This window comes from Aotus nancymaae, unplaced genomic scaffold, assembly GCF_030222135.1.
Source record: "Aotus nancymaae isolate 86718 unplaced genomic scaffold, 86718_ANA_hifiasm-v0.15.2.pri h1tg000006l, whole genome shotgun sequence".
Classification (NCBI taxonomy): Eukaryota; Metazoa; Chordata; class Mammalia; order Primates; family Aotidae; genus Aotus; species Aotus nancymaae.
In genome coordinates, this window is record NW_026988417.1 from 24518704 (window position 1) to 24540125 (window position 21422).

Below are 21422 nucleotides of genomic sequence, written 5' to 3' on the forward strand. Positions count from 1 at the left end.
ACAAAGGGGACACTGGTACAGCAAAGACACAGATGCTACCGGTGCAGATGGAGAATCTGAGTGAAACTATTACATGAAATGTGAAAGAAAAACAGTCATGTTTCTACATTAATAAACCATAGCACTCAATGTGTGATGTTAACCAGGCACGTGCCCCAATGGTTCTTTAAATAACGTGGAGACTGTTTCATCTACAACCACAGACACGTGGATGCTTCTTGACTACTGCACTGTAAGACTTGAAATTGAGTAGGTTGATTCCTCCCTTCATTATTCTTTTTCAAAATTGTTTTTAGCTATTTTAGTTCCCTTGACTTTCCATATAAATTTCAGAATATTGTCTAAACCTACAGAAAAAAATCTGGCTGGGATTTTTATAACAATTGTGCTAAACCTCTGTATGCATTAAACCTGGAAAGGGCTGACATATTTACTATGTTGAGTCTTCAAATTTATGAATGCAGCATGTTTCTGCATTTGTTTAGTTATTCTTTGCTTTTTAAAAAACTTTAAAAATTGTTTATTTATTTATAGCAGGGTCTCACTTTGTTGCCTAGGCTGGTTTCGAACTCCTGGATTCAAGCAATCCTCCCACCTCGGCCCTCCCAAAGTGCTTGTATTACAGGTGTGAGCCACTGCACCCAGCCTTGATTTTTTTTTTTAATCAAGTATTTTGGAGTTTTTAGTATACATAAAGCCCTGTACATATTTTGTTAGATTTACACTTATTTCATTTATTGGAGTGATCGTAAGTGGTATTCTGTTTTTAATTTTAGTGTTCTTGTGATCATTGCTAGTATTTAGAAATCCAGTTGATGTTTGTATGTTTATCTCATATCCTGCAACCTTGCTGAACTCAGTTTTAAACCAGAGGTGTTTTCCTGATAGATTCTTTGGGATTTTTAAAACGTGGACAATCATGTCATCTGCAAATCGGGACAGTTTTCTTTCTTTCTAATGTATAAATGCCAATGAGTATGCAACATGATGTGTAACTCTCAGTGTTGCCCAAGTTATAAGAGGATGATGCAGTGGCTGTGACTTTGAAAAACAAAGAATGGTCCATCAGTCGCAGCTGCTGCAGCCATTTCAGCTATTTGGCAGAGGTGGTAATGCTGCCTTTTGGAACTACAATACAACCAAATCTTTGTTCAAATCATCTCACCTCCTGGCTGTATTCGTAAGAAAGGAGGGTGCTTTCAGGTGCTGAGCTCACGGCACAGGTCCCACGAGTGACTTACGAGCCCCACCGCTAGGAGCCGCTAAGGTGCAGCCCCTGGGTGGGCGGGGACTGCGTTTCGGGGCATGGCCTCAGCCGCGGCAGCGCCCCCAGCTCCTCCTAAACACGTGAGGGCGCTGTGGGTCTCTGTGGCTTGCAGGGGCGCTCTTTCTCCTCTTTCTTGGGTCTTACTGAGGCTTTCGGGACGGCGGCGGGAAGATGGCGGCTCCCGGGGATGGGCTTGAAGCTGTGGAGGCAGAGGGCAGCGCAGGGCTCCGAGGGCCCTCGGGAATAGCGGTGGTGCTTCCCTCGGGTCCCGCCGTCCCGGCCCCGCTGTGCCCTCACGGTGGGTCAGAGTCTGGGCTCAGCTTAACTGCTGGGCGCTGAGGGTGTGAGTTGGCTTTGAAGTGGTTTTTGGGGCTCGTGTATGTTTATCCGCCTCTTTCCCTCACCATGTGCTGCCTAGAAAATACTCCTTCCTCGGAATGTGGTGTTTTTCAGCTTCCTTGAAAAACATTCAGACCAAGTGTCCACTGTTGTGATTTTTGGCTCCAGGACTGTTTAATCTCTTTTGTCGGGGGGTGGGCGGGGGGCGTAGGCAAAGAGAAAGATGCATGGTATTGAATAGTTCTCGTTGACAAGTACTTGGGGATTTCATTTGTTGATTTGCTGTCCTTTCAAAAATAAAAAATTAGGAAGAAAAAGTGTAATTCTTGCCTGGGAACTAGACTCAGTTTTCTGTAACTTACAGAAAGTGGGCGTGTCCAGCTCAAAGCTCAGATTTTCACTGCAAGGGTAACCTCGCGAGAGATGTCAAAGTCCTCAATTCTCTGAGTCCCCCTCCTTGTTGTAGCCTAGGTTTGCAACATTCACAACGTAGACAGCAACTATACTGACAATAGCATTTTCTTTCTGGAGAGACCAGTTTTCAAAAATTATTTATAAGTAGTCACTGCCAGAATGTTAGCAGAGAGGAAGAAAACCATTCATTAAACACAGAGAAGTCGGCGTGGTGGCCTGTGCCTGTAGTTCCAGCACTTTGGGAGGCCGAGGCAGGCGGATCGTTTGAGCCTGGGAGTTTGAGACTAGCCCGGGCAAAAATGGCGATACCCCGTCTCTACAAAAAATAAAAACAGCCGGAGACCGGCGCTTGTAGTTCCAGCTACTTGGGAGGGTGAAGCAGGAGGATTGCTTGAGGCTAGGAAGTAGAGGTTGCAATGAGCCATGATCTTGCCACTGCAGTCCGCCCTGGGCAACAGAGGGAGACCCTGTCTCAAGAAAACAAAATAAAATGAAAAAACAAAAGCAAAAAACAACCAAAGAGATGAATTTAATTATGGTAAATTGTGCATAAAGCTCAAACAAATTTTATTTGAGGGCGGTGAAAAGTCACTTGATGTAGATGACCGTTATTTGACACTTTTCTTTCTTTTTTTTTTTTTTTATTCTGGAACTAGGACCCACTCTTCTGTTTGTAAAGGTAACCCAAGGGAAAGAAGAAACTCGGAGGTTTTATGCATGTTCAGCCTGTAGAGATAGAAAAGACTGTAATTTTTTTCAGTGGGAAGATGAAAAGGTATATCAACTTTTTGGATATTTATTTTTTTATTTTTGATATATTTGGCAATTTTATTGAGAATGCGTAAACAAATAAAAATATGCGGTCTGAACATATGAGATAAATCTCTTAAGAGAGATGGAGATAGTATGTTTGTTGGTTCAGAAAACTGGATTTCATGCCTACTCTGATTACTAGTATCTTAAACTACTGTCTCGAAGTCTTAATTCCATGTTAAACTCTCTGAAGTGGTAATGTTGAGTGGCTGATCTTCTATCTTAGCTTGGGCTTCTATCACAGAAGTACCATAGGCTGTGTGGCTTAAACAACAGACATCTGTTTCTCACAGTTCTGGAGACTGGGAAGTCCAGGATCAAGATGCTGGCAGATCCATTGTCTGATATAAGTCCTGTCCTCTTCCTGATTTGCAGACGTCCATCCTTTCTTATATCCTCATTTCCCAGAGAGAGGAAGCAAACACTGTCTATGTTAGAGGGACACTAATCTCATTCCTGAAGGCTCTACCCTCTTGACCTAATTACCTCCCAAAGGCCCCTCATTTAAATACTGTCACCCTGGGGTTAAGGCTTCAACATATGAATTTTAGGGGGCACAAACATTCAGTCCATAGCACTGTTGGGCAATATAGATTTCTCACTAAAGAGAAATCATGATCATTCCAGAAAGTGTTAAAAAACACTTTTTTTGAACATTTGCATTGAACGTCCCTTATACAGCTATTAGATGACCAATGAAGGCACTTAGAGATATAGTTATGAGCTTGGTGTCCTCTTGGACTCAGCTCCAGTTGAAGTTTCTGGAAGCTTTGACAAGAGAATCTTCAGTTTTGTTAGGTTTATGGAAAAACAGTCTTATATACCACTCTTCTGCAGACCCATTAAGGTGAATGTTTAGCTCATGTCCTTTTTGCTATTGTGGATCATGCTACAGTGAACATATTGCATTTATCTCTCAGTGCTTTAATATGCTGGATATTGCTTCAAGCTGCTCTAGAATTTTCCCAGTTTTCACTGTTTTGTTTTCCCCTGAAATGAATGCATGTTGAATTTGTTGAATTTCTGGCCTCCTGATGTCAGAATGTGATACCAGTTCTTCTGGGATGTTAGAGGCTTCCTACTTTATTCAATGGGTTTTGTACTCTCTTTCAGCTGTCAGGAGCTAGACTTGCAGCCCGAGAAGCTCATAACCGAAGATGTCAGCCTCCCCTATCTCGAAGGCAGTGTGTAGAAAGGTACTGATGTGGTGTCATTTTTCTTTATTAGTTTACCTGTCATGTTTCTTTATTTGTTATTGCCTTTTCCTGTGCCTTTAAGTTTACTTTCATTTATTTATTGTAGTTATATATATATATAAACATAAAATTTGCCATTTTAATCATTTTCAAGTGTGCAGTTCATTGACATTAAGTACATTCACCGGCAGTGGGCATGGTGGCTCACGCCTGTAATCCCAGCACTTTGGGAGGCTGAGGCGGGTGAATCACCTGAGGCCAGGAGTTGGAGACCAACCTGACCAACATGAAGAAACCTCATCTCTACCAAAAATACAAAATTAGCTGGACGTCGTGGCACATGCCTGTAATCCCAGCTGCTGGGGAGGCTGAGGCAGGAGACTTGGTTGAACCTGGGAGGTGGAGGTTACGGTGAGCCGAGATTGTGCCATTGCACTCCAGCCTGGGCAACAAGAGTGAAACTCCGCCTCAAAAAAACAAATAAATAAAAGTACACTCACGGTGTTGTGTGACCTTCATCCCTATTCGCAAAACTTGTTCATTGCTCCAAACAGAAACGATCACTATTAAGCTGTAACTCCTCATTCCACCTCCTCCCAAACCCTGGTAATGTCTGATTTATTTCTGTGGTGTTTTTTGAGACAGGGTCTCACTCTGTTGCCCAGGCTGGAGTGCAGTGATGCTGTCATGACTCACTATAGCCTCAACTTCCTGGGCTCAAGCGATCCTCCCACCTCAGCCTTCTGAGCAGCTGGGGCTTCAGGCACATGCCACCACAGCCAGCTAATTTATCATTATTATTATTATTATTTTTTTTTTGAGACAGGGTCTTGCTGTGTCACCCAGGCTAGAGTGCAATGGCACTATCTCGGCTCACTGCAACCTTTGCGCTGAGGGTTCTAGTGATTCTCTTACCTCAACCTCCCGAGTAGCTGGGATTACAGACCCTTGCCACCACGCCTGGCTAATTTTTTTGTATTTTTAGTAGAGATGGGGTTTTGCCATGTTGGCCAGGCTAGTCTTGAACTCCTGACCTCAGGTGATCCACCTGCCTCGGCCTCCCAAAGTGCTAGGATTACAGGCGTGAGCCACCATGCTTGGCCTATTATTTTTTGTAGAGACAAAGTCTTGCTGTGTTGCCCAGGCTGGTCTAGAACTCCTGGGCTCAAGGGATCCACCCACCTCAGCCTCCCAAAGTGCGAGGGTTACAGACATGAGCCACTGTGCCCAACTATTTTTGTTGCTATGGATTTGACAGTTCTGTGTACCTCATGTAAGTGAGATTATACAATATTTGTCCTTTTGGGTCTGACTTATTTTACTTAGCATAATGTCTTCAAGGTTCATGCATGTTGTAGCATGTATCAGAACAGTATTCCTTTTTATGACTGAATAATATCCATTGCCTTTATATACCACATTTTAAAAATCTATTCATCTGTCGATGGACACTTGCATTGTATCTACTTTTTTGCTGTTGTGAATAATGCTGGAGTGAACATTGATATACAAATATTACTTTGAGACCCTGTCTTCAATTCTTTTGGGCATATACCTAGAAGTGGAATTGTTAGTAATTCTGTGTTTAGTTTTTTGAGGAACCACCAAACTGTTTTCCATAGTGGCTGCACCATTTACGTTCCCACCAGGCATTTATCAGTGTTCCAATTTCTCCACATCCTTGTCAACACTTACTATTTCTTGTTTTTTTGATAATAGCCATCCTAGTAATTGTGAAGTGGTATGTCATTGCAGCTTTGATTTTTGTTTTTCACCAAATTACTAATGATGTGAATCATCTTTTCATGTGCTTATTGGCTCTTTATGTATAATCTTTGGAGAAATGTCTATTCAAGTCCTTCATCTATTTTTAATTGGGTTATCTTTTTGTTCTTGAGTCACAGGAGTTCTTTATATGTTCTGGATATTACACCCTTACCAAATAAATAACTTGCAAGTATTTGCTCCCATTTTGTAGATTGTCTTTTCATTTTCATGATGTCCATTGAAGCACAGGAGTTTTAATTTTGATGAAGTTCAAGTTATCAATTTTTTTGTTATTGCTTGTGCTTTTGGTGTATAGATCAGAACCCGTTATCAAATCGTCATGAAGATTTGCTGTGATGTTTCTTTTTTGAAATACTAAACCAAACAAATTTGAAAAAGCTATAAACATCTATTTTTAAAAATTTACATTGTTGAAATGTTTTATTGGGAGGATTAGAGTTGAGTCATAGATTTAATTTTTTGACAAACTTGTGAAAAGAATTTATCCCTCACCTGTGTCACTGACATTATATAGTATGGGCTAGGAGAAGCTCCTTAAAAAGCCTCTTGTCTAGATTACTGGTGACAAATAGGTTTTCACTTTTATGGCAGCTCCTTCATTTTATCTGGGCTGCTGTGTTCAGAAAGATTGTGAGGCCTCATCTAGACAAAGCACAGAGGAGTACTGGGGAAATGTATAATATTTTTCCTGAGCTGCTTAGTAGTAGACTTTAAAGTCCTTTGATACAGGAGGCATTTCTCAAGATAACTTGATTGCCCCTTGCTACAGTGCTTAATCAGAGATGTCTATGTATTTACTGTGTGGGAATTCAGTCATCACCCAAAACATCTTGAAAAGGGAATTAAAGAAAATTCAGGCTGGGTGCGGTGGCTCACACCTGTAATCCTAGCGCTTTGGGAGGCCAAGGTGGGTGGATCACTTGAGGCCAGGAGTTCTGAGACCAGCCTGGCCAACATGGTAAAATCCCATCTCTACTAAAATTACAAAAATATGCCAGGCATGGTGGCAGGTGCCTGTAATCCCAGCTAGTTGGGAGGCTGACGCAGGAGAATTACTTGAACCTGGGAGGCGGAGGTTGTAGTGAGCTGAGATTGCACCATTGCACTCCAGCCTAGGTGACAGAGTGAGACCCTGTCTCAAAAAAAAAAAAAAAAGGAAAAGATGGAGCACTACTGTGAGGTAGGCACTGTGCTAGGTGTTTTACATGAGCTGTTATTTAGTCCTGCAGAGGTGGTTTACTTAGATGAGAAAATTGAGGCTTGTAGGAGTTATACTTTATCATGTTCATGCTATGAGAAGTACTAAGCTGTGACTCATCTTATGCCTGATGCTAAGGGATTAGTTTTAAATGTAAAAGTAGATAGTAATATATTATGTATGGTGATTTAATTTGAGGATATATAAGGAGATAAAAGATAAGGACTATGTAGAGAAGTATCATAGTGATTATTGAAAGAAAATAAAGTGTTGAAGATGGAGAAAGTAGAACCACATTGCCCGTGGTTTCTTCCTTTGAACTCACGACCTTGGTCATTTTGTATAATTTCCTCCTGGCTTTTTTCCCTGTGCCAGGTTTATTTGTGGCCATAATGTATACATAGTTTTGTATTCTGCCCTTAACACTTACTCTTATCTGATAAGCATGTTTCTGTTAGAAGAATATTGGTGATTTAATTAAACTCTGTCAGAAAATCTAGGTGATCTTATTTCTATGCATAATAAAATTTTAGTTTGGAGCTAAACCACTGTTCTTTCTTAAATTTTTTATTTTTCAGTCTCTTATTTTTTTTTTTTTTGAGATGGAGTTTCACTCTCATCACCCAGGCTAGAGTGCTAGAGTGCAGTGACACGATCTCGGCTCCCTGCCACCTCCACCTCCTGGGTTCAAGCGATTCTCCTGTCTCAGCCTCTGAGTAGCTGGGATTACAGGCACCTGCCACCACGTCCAGCTAATTTTTGTATTTTTAGTAAAGATGGGGTTTTACCATGTTGGCCAGGCTGATCTCAAACTCCTGAACTCAGATGATCCGCCCATCTTGGCCTTCCAAAGTGCTGGGATTACAGGCGTGAGCCACTGCACCAGGCCTAAACCACTGTTCTTATCTTTGTAGTGCCAGAATATGTTTATTTGATTAAAAAAAAAAATCTTTGAAATGGCCAGGCATGGTGGCTCACACCTGTAATCCCAGCACTTTGGGAGGCTGAGGTGAATGGATCACGAGGTCAGGAGATCAACACCATCCTGGCCAACATGGTGAAACCCCGTCTTTACTGAAAATACAAAAACTGGCTGGATATGGTGGCTCGCACCTGTAATCCCAGCACTTTGGGAGGCTGAGGTGAATGGATCACGAGGTCAGGAGATCAACACCGTCCTGGCCAACATGGTGAAACCCTGTCTTTACTAAAAATACAAAAATTAGCTGGATGTGGTGGCGTGCACCTGTAGTTGCAGCTACTTGGGAGGCTGAGGCAGGAGAATTTCTTGAACCCAGAAGGTGGAGGTTGCAGTAAGCCAAGATCGCGCCACTGCACTCCAGCATGGTGACAGAGTGAGACTCTGTCTCAAAAAAATAATTTTGAAATTTATATTTTATATTAAATAGAACATAAAAGCTGACTAAAATGTGAATTATTAAAGAATTTCCAAAAGGTTATTTTTTTGGGGGGGGCTATAATTTCATGTTTTATCTAGTGCTAATTCTTGCCAGCGTATCTCAATAAAATGCTTTTCAATATCTTAAATCACCTATGACCCATTATCTTGGATTTTGTTGCCAGAAGTCTCCATCCAAACATCTGTCCACTTAGTCATTCACTCGTTCATTCATTCAGCAGGTATTTGTTGAGGGCTTAAAAAGAACTTAAAATGCTAGTAATGGAATTGAGATATATAGATAAAGATTATATAGTATAAAGTAAGGCATGTTAAGTATCCAAGGTATTCATAGAGAACAGTAAACGACTTGGAAGTTGGAAGCCTTAGGGCTAATTTGTGGCCTAGGTGGTCGGTACAGGGTAAGGAGAGGGCATGTGAACAGGTGTTGGAAGATGGGTAGAAGTTTATTATTGTTGATTTCACTGTATCACTTTGTAATCAGTGTTCCTATGCTTTGTTATATGCTTTCTATGGAGCAAGCAGTTTGAAATCAGTCATTCTTCTGAAAATATTCAGTGTCTTAAGATAGAGAGTCCTGTTATAATTTTGGCTTTTTAAAATCAAAGACATAATAAATAACCTATTCTCTTTCTCTGTCTTCAGCTTGAGACTAGCAGTTCATTCTTATGTCTTCCTAAGGATGATGTGCTATTGTTGAGATTGTAATTGTTTTCTAATGTGGATAATTTAATTTTGTATAACTCATTTATAAGTTACCTTATTAAACAACTATTATATTTGAAAATATTAAACTGCATTTAAACTTTATTATACTGATTCTTAAAAAGATAATTATCCATATTATCTATAAAACAAATTTTTCATGTTTTTGTGCAGTTACAATAGCTTTTCATTGACTAATTTATTTTTTAAATCATTTGTAAGGACTTGATAGCTAGCAAGATAAATTGACCTGTTAGCTGATTTTTGTTATGGGACTGATAGCGCTGCATAGATTTCTAGGTTTACAGAATAGGATTTGATTTTCATTTTTCTAATCTCACTCTTTGAACCATACTTTATGTTTCATATGTGTTCATTGACATATTTACATTTTGTGCCTGAGATTTGCTTTTTAAAAATAGTTTTTAGCTGCCTGTTATGCTCTGAAATGTGTTATTATGTTTATTATGTATTGTGTTTGCACCCTTATTGTGACCTATGAAGTCTTAGGGAAGATATTTAAATGCTAAAATCAGCATTAATTTATGTGCATCCAAATAGTTTTGTTTCCTTGATATTTCATTTGGTTATTTTTTTTCAAATCTCATTTAAACTGAGATTTTCAAAGTCTGCTATTAGAGAAATGCCATAAACATAATTTGTGTACTCCAGGAAAGGCAAATGGAACATCAAATGCAGATCAATAAAAATGACATTTCAAAATGCTAGCCTGCAATTTGTGAATCATGCTGAGCCATGCAGCAGAATGAATTTCTCTCCCCCTGGGGAATGTGATGTAAATACGGATAAGGGGGGAGAGCTGAATAATCTTGAGTGCTTCATATTCTCATGTTCTGTCTCCAAACTTTTAGAAAGCCGTGTGTCTGAACGTTAAATTTAAGGCACGATAGTTGCTGATTATGTTGTGATTTTGAATAGAGAGAAATATGCACAAGATCTCAGTTTATCTTTTATCAGGAAAAGGTTAATAAACTAGCAGTGAAGCTTTCTGAAGGGCAAGTTGAAAATACTTACAGGAAAGAGGTAATTGTCAAGGCACAAAAATGTATCGTGTAAGTGGAGATTCATTTTGCAGTGTTCTCCTTTTCTTTCTTTTAAAAATGATTAAGCTCAGTTCCTTATGGTGAATGAAACATCACCACATCACCCCCTCATTGCTTTGAACTTTCTTTCCTCCCTTCCTAGTGATTTTGCAACTTCTGCCTTAAGCTGGTGTTACTCAGTGGGTGATAGGTAGTCCTTTTGACCATATTTGAGTAACAAAACCCGATACAGCTTCCTCTACTTGGGGGATTTTCCTTTCTTAGATCCTCTAGAGGCCTTAATTATTGTTATTCTTTCAACCAGGAATATTTTTTCTTTCTTTTCTCTCTGTCTCTGTCTCTCTCTCTGTCTTGCTCCCTCTCTTTCACTCTTGCTCCTGCTCTTTTTCTTCCTTTCCCTTTGACTTCTTTCCTCTCTTTTCTATCTTTTTTTGGAGACCGTTTCAATCTGTTGCCCAGGCAGGAGTGCAGTGGTGGTTGTAGCCTCAAACTTTTGGGATCAAGGGATCTTCCTGGCTAATTTTTTTTTTTTTTGAGATGGAGTCTTCCCTCTGTTGCCCAGGCTGGAGTGCAGTGGCAAGACCTCGGCTCAATGCAACCTCCGCTTCCTGGGTTCAAGTGATTCTCCTGCCTCAGCCTCCTGAGTAACTGGGGTTACGGGCACCCACTGCCATGCCCAGCTAATTTTTGTATTTTTACTAGAGACGGAGTTTCACCGTGTTGGCCAGGCTGGTCTCGAACTCCTGACTTCAAGTGATCCGTTTGCCTTGGCCTCCCAAAGAGCTGGGATTACAGGTATGAGCCACCACACCAGACCCTGGCTAATGTTTTAAAATATTTTTAGAGATGGGGTCTTAATATATTGCCCAAGCTGATTTGGAACTCCTGAACTCAAATGATCCTCCTGCCTCAGGCTCGCAAGTAGCTGGGATTACAGGTGTGAGCCACAGTGCCCGGCCAGGGACTATTTACTTCTCTCATATCAAATGTATGTCCTGTTGCTCAGTTCTGGTGCCTGACTGAATGTATGATGATGTGTTTCAGTAATGAATCATTGGGTGATGGCAATTAACTCTCCGCCTGTAGTTCCAGCAGTGCACAACACTTACATGAAGACATGACAGCTTCAAGAGCAAGGACCGAGTTTTCATGAGGTCTGAGCTACATGTTGGCCTCTGTCTGGCTGACAGCAATTATAAATCTTATCTTGATATTGCAGATGCTAAAATGTGAAAAAATATACACCTTAGAAGTGATGAAATCAGGTGGTTGGATTTTGCTTTGTGATTCAGCCTGACAGGCTTTCTATTTATTTATTTATGAGATAGGGTCTTGCTCTGTCACCCAGGCTGGAGTACAGTGGCATGATCATGGCTCACTGTACAAAGTTGTACAACTATCACAGTCTATGTCCAGAATATTTTCATTACCTCAGAACGAAACCTTGAGCCTGTCAGCAGTTACTTCCATTTCCCCACCCCCCACCCCAGCCTCTAGCAACCACTATTCTACTTTCTGTTTCTATGCATTTGCCTATTCTAGGCGTTTTGTATAAACAGAATCATACAATAGCCACTTATCAATTTTGATTTAATCTTTTTTTAATTAATCAAAGACTTCTGTTTAAAAAACACTGAATTGTTCAGTTTAGTTATTTTTTTTTTTTTGAGACAGGGCCTTACTGTGTCACCCAGGCTGGAGTGTCATGGCGTGATCTTGGCTTGCTGTAACCTTTACTTCCTGAGTTCAACAGATTCTCGTGTCTCAACCTCCCAAGTAGCTGGGATTACAGGTGCATGCCACCACGCCCGACTAATTTTTGTGTTTTTAGTAGAGATGGGGTTCTGCTGTATTGGCCAGGCTGGTCTCGAACTCCTGGCCCCAAGTGATCCACCCGCCTTGGCCTCCCAAAGTGCTGGGATTACAGGCGTGAGCCACTGCATCTGGCCTGAATTGTCCACTTTGAAAAGGTGAATTGTATGGTACGTGACTTGTATCTCAGTTTTAAAAATCTCTGTGTGGTAGTAGAATCAAATCATTCAATGAGAGTGCACCTGCAAAGAGTAATTGACGCTCCTGTGTCCGTCTCTGCATTTCTCCTTCCCCAGTAGCAACTGTAGGCAGCTCTAGGCTAATTCTTGCGTCACATCAAAAGGCAGATCATGTTTGGTTGTGCACTTTTTGTGATATTAAGATTAATCACGTGTTCAGGTATTAGCCAACATAAACCATCCATTACAAAGCTCCCCATCAGCCCTTTGTCTAATGATTTTAGCAGTAACTGATGATCATTGCTCAGAGGTTGTAGAGGGTTTTGGAATCTTGTCATTGTTTATGCATTCATTAGCTGTAATTCTTTTGTAAAGGAGAATGTTGTTTCATCAACTGTTGGCTTACCTTGCTACAGTTCATATGGGAAAGAAAAGATAAATGTTTCATCCTACCCCTCCTGTCCTTTTTAACTAGTTTTTAGAAAAATGGTTTGGTACTGTGGCAACTTCCAAAGTTGATTAATCAGGATCATTGTTCTAAATTGTTTTTTTTAATATCACTATGAAAACATGTATTTTTAAAATTTGGTGTTTTATAGTTCATTGAGATTATTACTCTTTGTGATATAGCACTGTCTTTTAGAATTTGATCTGATTTTCACAATATGATGGGGGTTGTAAGTAGGGTGACTGTAGAATTTTAATCCAGGCCTAGATACTTTTTGCGACTGTCGGGGAGGGAGGCAGTAACCAGATGGACCTTCAGGATGGAAGATGTCAACTGGGACTGTCCTGGACAACCAGGGATGTGTGGTCACTCTAGTGGTATGGGATTGTTAGGGGAAAATTCACTTTCCCCCCACATTTTTACCTTTACTGAGGTATGCTACTTTACATATAATAAATTGCACATATTTAAAATGTAACATTTGATGAATTTTGACATATACATCTACCCATGAAATCACCACTAGTCAAGATAAAGAACATACTATTACCTCCAGAAGTTTCTGGCTGCCCCACTGTTCTATATCCCTGTACCCCTAAGGTCCCCAGACATCCACTGATCTGCTTTCTGTCACTATAGATCAGTCTGCATTTTCCAGAAGTTTATATAAAGGGAATCATGCAGTATGTACTGTTTTTTAAAGTCAGGTACATTCATTTATTTAGCATAAATATTTTTGATATTCATTCATCTTGATGTGTTTATCAACAGTTCATTCCTTTATTCACAAATAATATTCCACTCTATGGATATATCCATTCCCCTGTTTGTGGTCATGTAAGTTTCCTCCAGTAACTGACTGTTAGAGAAGAGCTGCTATGAGCATTTATGTATATGTCTTTGTATGGACTCATGGTTGTATTTCTCTTGGGTAAATATTGGGAATAGAGTGGATGGATCATATGGTAGATATAGGTTTAATTTTTTCCAAAACTGCCAAACTTTTCCAAAGTCGCTGTACCATTTTACGTTCCTTTCAGCAATGTATAAGGATTCAGATTTTTTCCTGTCTCCTCCAACACTTATTATCTGTCTTTTTAGTTATAGCCATTGTCAAGTGATATTGCATTGTGATTTTAATTTGTATTTATGACATGGAGCATCTTTTTATGTGCTTATTGACTATTTTTTATATATATTTTTTTATTGCATTTTAGGTTTTGGGGTACATGTGAAGAACATGCAAGATTGTTGCATAGGTGCATATGTGGCAGTGTGATTTGCTGCCTTCCTCCCCTTCACCTATATCTGGCATTTCTCCCCATGCTATCTCTTCCCCACTCCCCACCTCCTGCCGTCCCCTCCCCTGTTTCCCCCCAACAGACCCCAGTGTGTAGTGCTCCCCTCCCTGTGTCCATGTGTTCTCATTGTTCAACACCCACCTATGAGTGAGAACATGTGGTGTTTGATTTTCTGTTCTTGTGTCAGTTTGCTGAGAATGATGGTTTCCATGTTCATCCATGTCCCTACAAAGGACACGAACTCACCGTTTTTGATGGCTGCATAATGACTTTTTTTGTATTATCTTTGGAGATATGTCTGTTCAGTTCCTTTGCTATTTTTGAATTGGGCTAATTGTCTTTTTATTGTTGAGTTATTCCTTATACATTGTGGATACAGTTCCTTTACTTGACATATAATTTGCAAATATTTTCTGCCATTCTTGAGTTGTTTCTTCACTCTCTCTCTCTTGCTTTTTTGTTTTTTTGATTTTTTTTTTTTTGGCAGTGGCACCATCTCAGCTCACTGCAACCTCTGCCTCCTGAGTTCAAGTGATTCTTGTGCTTCAGCCTCCTGAGTGGCGGGATTACAGGTGCATGCTACCAGGTCCGGCTGTCCATTTTTTTTTTTTAGTAGAGATGGTGTTTCACCACGTTGGCCAGGCTGATCTTGAACATCTGACCTCAAGTGCTCTGCCTGCCTCAGCCTCCCAAAGTGCTGGGATTATAGGTGTGAACCACTGTGCTGTCTTTTCATTTGCTTAATGGTGTCCTTTGCTGTACAAAAGTTTGAAATTTTGATTAAGTCCAGTTTTTTTTTTGTCTCTTATGATAAGGGTATCTTTTGAAGAAAAAAATTTTAAGTCGTGATGAAGTTCAGTTTATTGATTCTTATACTTTGTGCTTGAGTCTATTTAAGAAATTTTTGCCAAACCCAGTTATTATTATTATTACCTAATATGTTTTCTTTTAAGTTTTAGTTCTTAGAGTTAGATCTGTGACCGATTTGGGGTTAGTTTTTTTTTTTATATGAAGTGAGGTAAGAGTCGAGGTTCATTGCTTTGCATATGTCTTTCAAACTTTTCCAGCACCTTATCTGCTGTGGGGTTAGAGGGAAAAAAAACAACTTTTCCAGCACGATTTCTTGATAATATTATCCTTTCCCCATTGAGTTGATTTGGCACCTGCATTAGTTTTCTGTTGCTACTGTAACAACTCACCGCAAGCCCAGTGGTTTACAGCAACATAGATTTATTCTTCCAGTTCTGGATGCCCAACATTCAAAATCAACTAAAGCAAGTTGAAGTTCAGCTGTCGGTGGGGCTGGTTTCTTCTGAAGACTCTGAGAGGAGAATTTGTTTCTTGCTTTTTCCAGCGTCTGGGGCCACCTACATCTTTTGGCTGCGGCCCCTTGTTCCATTTCATAGCACATCACTCCCGTCTCTGCTTCTGTCACCGCATCATCTTCTCCCTCCCTCCTCTGCCTCTTGCTTATAAGGACTCTAGTAATTACGTTGAGTCTACCCAGATGACGCAGGATAATCTTTGCATCTCTAGATCCATGACTTCATGACATCTGTAAATTCTCTTTGATCCTATGAGTGTATTCACAGGTTACACATTATCTTTGGTAGGATGTGGGGAATGAAGGGGCATCATTCAGTCTACTGCAGCACCTTTCTCAAGTCAGTTGACTTTATGTGTGGGTTTTCTTCTGGACTATTTTTTCCCCTCACCTATAGGTATATGTTTACATAAATACCACATGTTTTGATTACTGTGACTTTATAATGTCTTCTTGAAATAGGGTAGTGTACGTCTTCTAACTTTGTCCATTGTTTTCAAAGTTGTTTCGGCTCTTCTAGGTCCTCTTTATTTTCATATGAAGTTTTTCAATGAGGTTTTCAGTTTCTACAAAAAAATCCTGCTGCAATTTTGATTGAGAGTGTTGATTTTATAGATACATTTGAGGAGAATTGATATCTTAATCATACTGAGTTTTCTAGTCTGTGACTGTGATGTATCTCTTCAGTTACTAAGTCATCTTTAATTTTTCTTGGTGATGTTTTGTAATTTTCAGTGTACTGCGGTTACACATCTTTTGTCAGATTTATCCCAGAGTATTTCCTATATTTTTAATGTGGTTTTAAATTGTGTTGTTTTAAAATTTCAGTTTCTCATTGTCTGTTGCTGGTCTCTATACAATTGATTTTATGTATTGATCTTTTATTTTGAAATCTTGATAAGCTTACTTACTAGTTCTAGCAGGCTTTTTGGAGATTTCCTCAGGATTTTGTACAGGTATGATCATGTTGTCTATAAAGAAGTTTTAATGTTTCCTTTACAATTTATGTCTTTTTAAAAATTCTGTCTTACCAAACTGGCTAGAAACCCTAACCAAGGTCCAGTAGAAGGCTGAGAGCAGACATCCTTGCTTTGTCCCAGTCTTGGGGGAATGCATTCAGTCCTTGAGCAGTACGGTGTTAGCGATATGTTTTTCTTAGATGCCCTTTATCAGATTGTAGAAGCTCCCTTCTATTCCTAGTTTTTTTGAGAATCTTCTCTTTCCTTCCTCCCTCCCTCCTTCCTTCCCTCCCTCCCTTCCTACCCTCCTTCCTTCCCTCCCTCCGTCCCTTCCTTCCTTTCTTCCTTCCCGCCTGCCTGCCTGCCTGCGGGATTGTTGCATGAGTACCTACATGGCAATGTGGTTTGCTGCCTCCATCCCCCCATTACCTATATCTGGTATTTCTCCCCATGTTATCCCTCCCCAACCTCCCTGCCCTCTGTTGTCCCTCCCCTATTCACCCCTAACAGACCCCAGTGTGTGATGCTCCCCTCCCGGTGTCCATGTATTCTCATTGTTCAACACTCGCCTATGAGTGAGAATATGCGGTGTTTGATTTTCTGTTCTTGTGTCAGTTTGCTGAGAATGATGGTTTCCAGATTCATCCATGTCCCTACAAAAGACACAAACTCATCTTTTTTTATGGCTGCATAGTATTCCATGGTGTATGTGTGCCACATTTTCCTTATCCAGTCTATCGTCAATGGGCATTTGGGTTGGTTACAGGTCTTTGCTATTGTAAACAGTGCTGCAATGAACATACATGTGCATGTGTCTATAATAGAATGATTTATAATCCTTTGGATATATACCTGGTAATGGGATTGCTGAGTCAAATGGAATTTCTATTTCTAGATCCTTGAGGAATCACCACACTGTCTTCCACAATGGTTGAACTAATTTACACTTCCACCAACAGTGTAAAAGTGTTCCTATTTCTCACCTCTCCAGCATCTGTTGTCTCCAAATTTTTTAATGATTGCCATTCTAACTGGCATGAGATGGTATCCCAATGTGACTTTGATTTGCATTTCTCTAATGACCAGTGAATGATGAGCATTTTTTCATATGTTTGCTGGCCTCATATATGTCTTCTTTTCAAAAGTGTTTGTTCATATCCTTCCCCCACTTTTGAATGGGCTTGTTTGTTTTTTTCTTGTAAATCTGTTTTAGTTCTTTGTAGATTCTGGATATTAGCCCTTTGTTAGATGGGTAGATTGCAAAATTTTTTCCAATTCTGTTGGTTGCTGGTTCACTCTAATGATTGTTTCTTTTGCTGTACAAAAGCTCTGGAGTTTAATTAGATCCCATTAGTCTATTTTGGCTTTTGTTGCCAATGCTTTTGGTGTTTTAGTCATTAAGTCCTTGCCTATGCCTATGTCCTGAATGGTTTTGCCTAGATTTTCTTCTAGGGTTTTTATGGTGTTAGGTCTTATGTTTAAGTCTTTAATCCATCTGGAATTAATTTTAGTGTAAGGTGTCAGGAAGGGGTCCAGTTTCTGCTTTCTGCACATGGCTAGCCAGTTTTCCCAACACCATTTATTAAACAGGGAATCCTTTCCCCATTGCTTGTTTTTGTGAGGTTTGTCAAAGATCAGATGGTTGTAGATGTGTAGTGTTGCCTCCGATGCCTCTGTTCTGTTCCATTGGTCTATATCTCTGTTTTGGTACCAGTACCATGCTGTTTTAATTACTGTAGCCTTGTAGTATAGTTTGAAGTCAGGTAGCATGATTCCTCCAGCTTTGTTCTTTTTGCTTAGAATTGTCTTGGCTATGCAGGCTCTCTTTTGGTTCCGTATGAAGTTTAAGGTGTTTTTTTTCCAGTTCTGTGAAGAGGGTCACAGGTAGCTTGATGGGGATAGTGTTGAATCTATAAATTACTTCAGGCAGTATGGCCATTTTCACAATATTGATTCTTCCTAACCATGAGCATGGAATGTTTCTCCATCTGTTTGTGTCCTCTCTTATTTCGTTGAGCAGTGGTTTGTAGTTCTCCTTGAAGAGGTCCTTTACATCCTTTGTTAGTTGTATTCCTAGGTATTTTATTCTCTTTGTAGCAATTGTGAATGGCAGTTTGTTCTTGATTTGGCTCTCTTTAGGTCTGTTACTGGTGTACAGAAATGCTTGTGATTTCTGCACATTGATTTTGTATCCTGAGACTTTGCTGAAGTTGCTTATCAGTTTAAGGAGATTTTGGGCTGAGATGATGGGGTCTTTGAAATATACAATCATGTCATCTGCAAATAGAGACAATTTGACTTCCTCCTTTCCTAATTGAATACCCTTTATTTCTTTTTCTTGACTGATTGCTGTGGCTAGAACTTCCAATACTATATTGAATAGGAGTGGTGAGAGAGGGCATCCTTGTCTCGTGCCAGATTTCAAAGGGAATGCTTCCAGCTTTTGCCCATTCAGTATGATATTGGCTGTGGGTTTGTTGTAAATAGCTTTTATTATTTTGAGATACATTCCGTTGATACCTAGTTTATTGAGAGTTTTTAGCATAAAGAGCTGTTGAATTTTGTGAAAGGCCTTCTCTGCTTCTGTTGAGATAATCATGTAGTTTTTGTCTTTGGTTCTGTTTATGTGAGGGATTACATTTATAGACTTGTGTGTGTTGAACCAGCCTTGCATCCCTGGGATGAAGCCTACTTGATAGTGATGGATAAGCTTTTTGATGTGCTGTTGCAATAGGTTTGCCAGTATTTTATTGAAGATTTTTGCATCTATGTTCATCATGGATATTGGCCTGAAGTTTTCTTTTCTTATTGAGTCTCTGGTGGGTTTTGGTATCAGGATGATATTGGTCTCATAAAATGATTTGGGAAGGATTCCCTCTTTTTGGATTGTTTGGACTAGTTTCAGAAGGAGTGGTACCAGCTCCTTTTTGTATATCTGGTAGAATTTGGCTGTGAATCCATCTGGACCTAGGCTTTTTTTTTGGTTGGTAGGCTATTAATTGCTGCCTCAACTGCAGCCCTTGTTATTGGTCTATTGGGAATTTTGACTTCTTCCTGGTTTAGGCTTGGGAGGGTCCAAGTGTCCAGGAATATTTCAATTTCTTCCAGGTTTATTGGTTTATGTGCATAGAGTTGTTTGTAGTAATCTCTGATGGCAGTTTCTATTTCTGTGGAATCAGTGGTGATACTGCCTTTATCTTTTTTATTGCATCTATTTGATTCTTCTCTCTTTTCTTTTTTATTAATCTGGCTAGTGGTCTGTCTATTATGTTGATCGTTTGAAAAAACCTGGATTTATTGATTTTTTTGAATGGTTTTTTGTGTCTCTGTCTCCTTCAGTTCTGCTCTGATCTTAGTTATTTCTTGTCTTCTGCTAGCTTTTGAGTTTTTTTTATCTTGCTCCTCTAGCTCTTTCAATTTTGACAATAGGGTGTCGATTTTAGATTTTTCCTTGCTTCTCATGTTGGCATTTATTGCTATAAATTTTCCTCTAGATACTGCTTCAAATGTGACCCAGAGATTCTGGTATGTTGTGTCTTTGTTCTCGTTGGTTTCGAAGAACATCTTTATTTCTGCCTTCATTTCATGGTTTATCCAGACAACATTCAAGAGCCAGTTGTTCAGTTTCCGTGAAGTTGTACGGTTCTGCGTTAGTTTCTTAATCCTGAGTTCTAATTTGATGGCACTGTGGTCTGAGAGACTGTTTGTTATGATTTCCGTTCTTTTGCTTTTGCTGAGGAGTGATTTACTTCCAATTATGTGGTCAATTTTAGAGTAGGTGTGATGTGATGCTGAGAAGAATGCATATTCTGTGGATTTGGGGTGGAGAGTTCTGTAAATGTCTATTAGGTTTGCTTGGTCCAGATCTGAGTTCAAATCCTGGGTATCCTTGTTAATTTTCTGTCTAGTTGATCTGTCTAATATTGACAGTGGAGTTTAAAGTCTCTCACTATTATTGTGTGGGCGTCTAAGTCTCTTTGTAGGTCGTTAAGAACTTGCTTTATGTATCTGGGTGCTCCTGTATTGGGTGCATATATATTTAGGATCGTTAGCTCTTCTTCTTGCATTGATCCTTTTACCATTATGTAATGTCCTTCTTTGTCTCTTTTGATCTTTTTTGGTTTAAAGTCTATTTTATCAGAGACTAGGATTGCAACTCCTGCTTTTTTTTGCTCCCCATTTGCTTGGTAAATCTTCCTCCATCCCTTTATTTTGAACCTATGTGTGTCCTTGCATGTGAGATGGGTTTCCTGGATACAGCACACCGATGGGTTTTGACTTTTTATCCAATTTGCCAGTCTGTGTCTTTTGATTGAGGCATTTATCCAATTTACATTTAAGATTAATATTGTTATATGTGAATTTGATCCTGCCATTTTGATGCTAGGTGGTTGTTTTGCCCATTAGTTGACGCAGTTTCTTCGTTGTGTCAATGCTCTTTACCATTTGGTATGTTTTGGAGTGGCTGATACTGGTATTCCTTTCTATGTTTAGTGCTTCTTTCGAGAGCTCTTGTAAGGCAGGCCTGGGGGTGACAAAATCTCTCAGCAATTGCTTGTTCATAAAGGTTTTTATTTCTCCTTTGCTTATGAAGCTTAGTTTGGCTGTATATGAAATTCTAGTTTGAAAGTTCTTTTCTTTAAGGATGTTAAATATTGGCACCCACTCTCTTCTGTCTGGCTTGTAGGGTTTCTTCCGAGAGATCAGCTGTGAGTCTGATGGGCTTCCCTTTGTGGGTAACCCGACCTTTCTCTCTGGCTGCCCTTAGCATTTTCTCCTTCATTTCAACCCTGGTGAATCTGACAATTATGTGCCTTGGGGCTGCTTTTCTTGAGGAATATCTTTGTGGTGTGTACTCTGTACTTCCTGGACTTGAATATTGGCCTGCCTTGCTAGGTTGGGGAAGTTCTCCTGGATAATATCCTGAAAAGTGTTTTCCAGCTTGGATTCATTCTCTCCGTCACATTCAGGTTCACCTATCAAACGTAGATTAGGTCTTTTCACATAATCCCATATTTCTTGGAGGCTTTGTTCATTTTTCACTCTTTTTTCTCTAATCTTGCCTTCATTTTATTTCATTGAGTTGATCTTCAGTCTCTGATATCCTTTCTTCTGTTTGGTTGATTCAGCTATTGGAACTTGTGTATGCTTTGCGAAGTTCTCTTGTTGTTTTTCAGCTCCATCAGGTCATTTAT

General features: G+C 39.7%; 1 protein-coding gene across 2 annotated transcripts in view; it reads left to right on the forward strand.

Moving 5' to 3' along the window:
* The first annotated feature begins 1405 nt into the window (after positions 1-1405).
* ZCCHC4 (zinc finger CCHC-type containing 4) overlaps positions 1406-21422 on the forward strand; it is a 67169-nt gene continuing 47152 nt past the window's right edge. Inside the window, exons 1-3 of one of the 2 annotated variants that reach the window (XM_012472446.3) lie at positions 1406-1565; positions 2677-2795; positions 3947-4029. In XM_012472446.3, coding sequence (XP_012327869.2) covers positions 1439-1565; positions 2677-2795; positions 3947-4029 — 329 coding nt within the window. In that variant the 5' untranslated portion in view covers positions 1406-1438. The remainder of the gene's footprint in view (positions 1566-2676; positions 2796-3946; positions 4030-21422) is intronic. The other variant, XM_012472448.3, reaches the window with a different exon arrangement.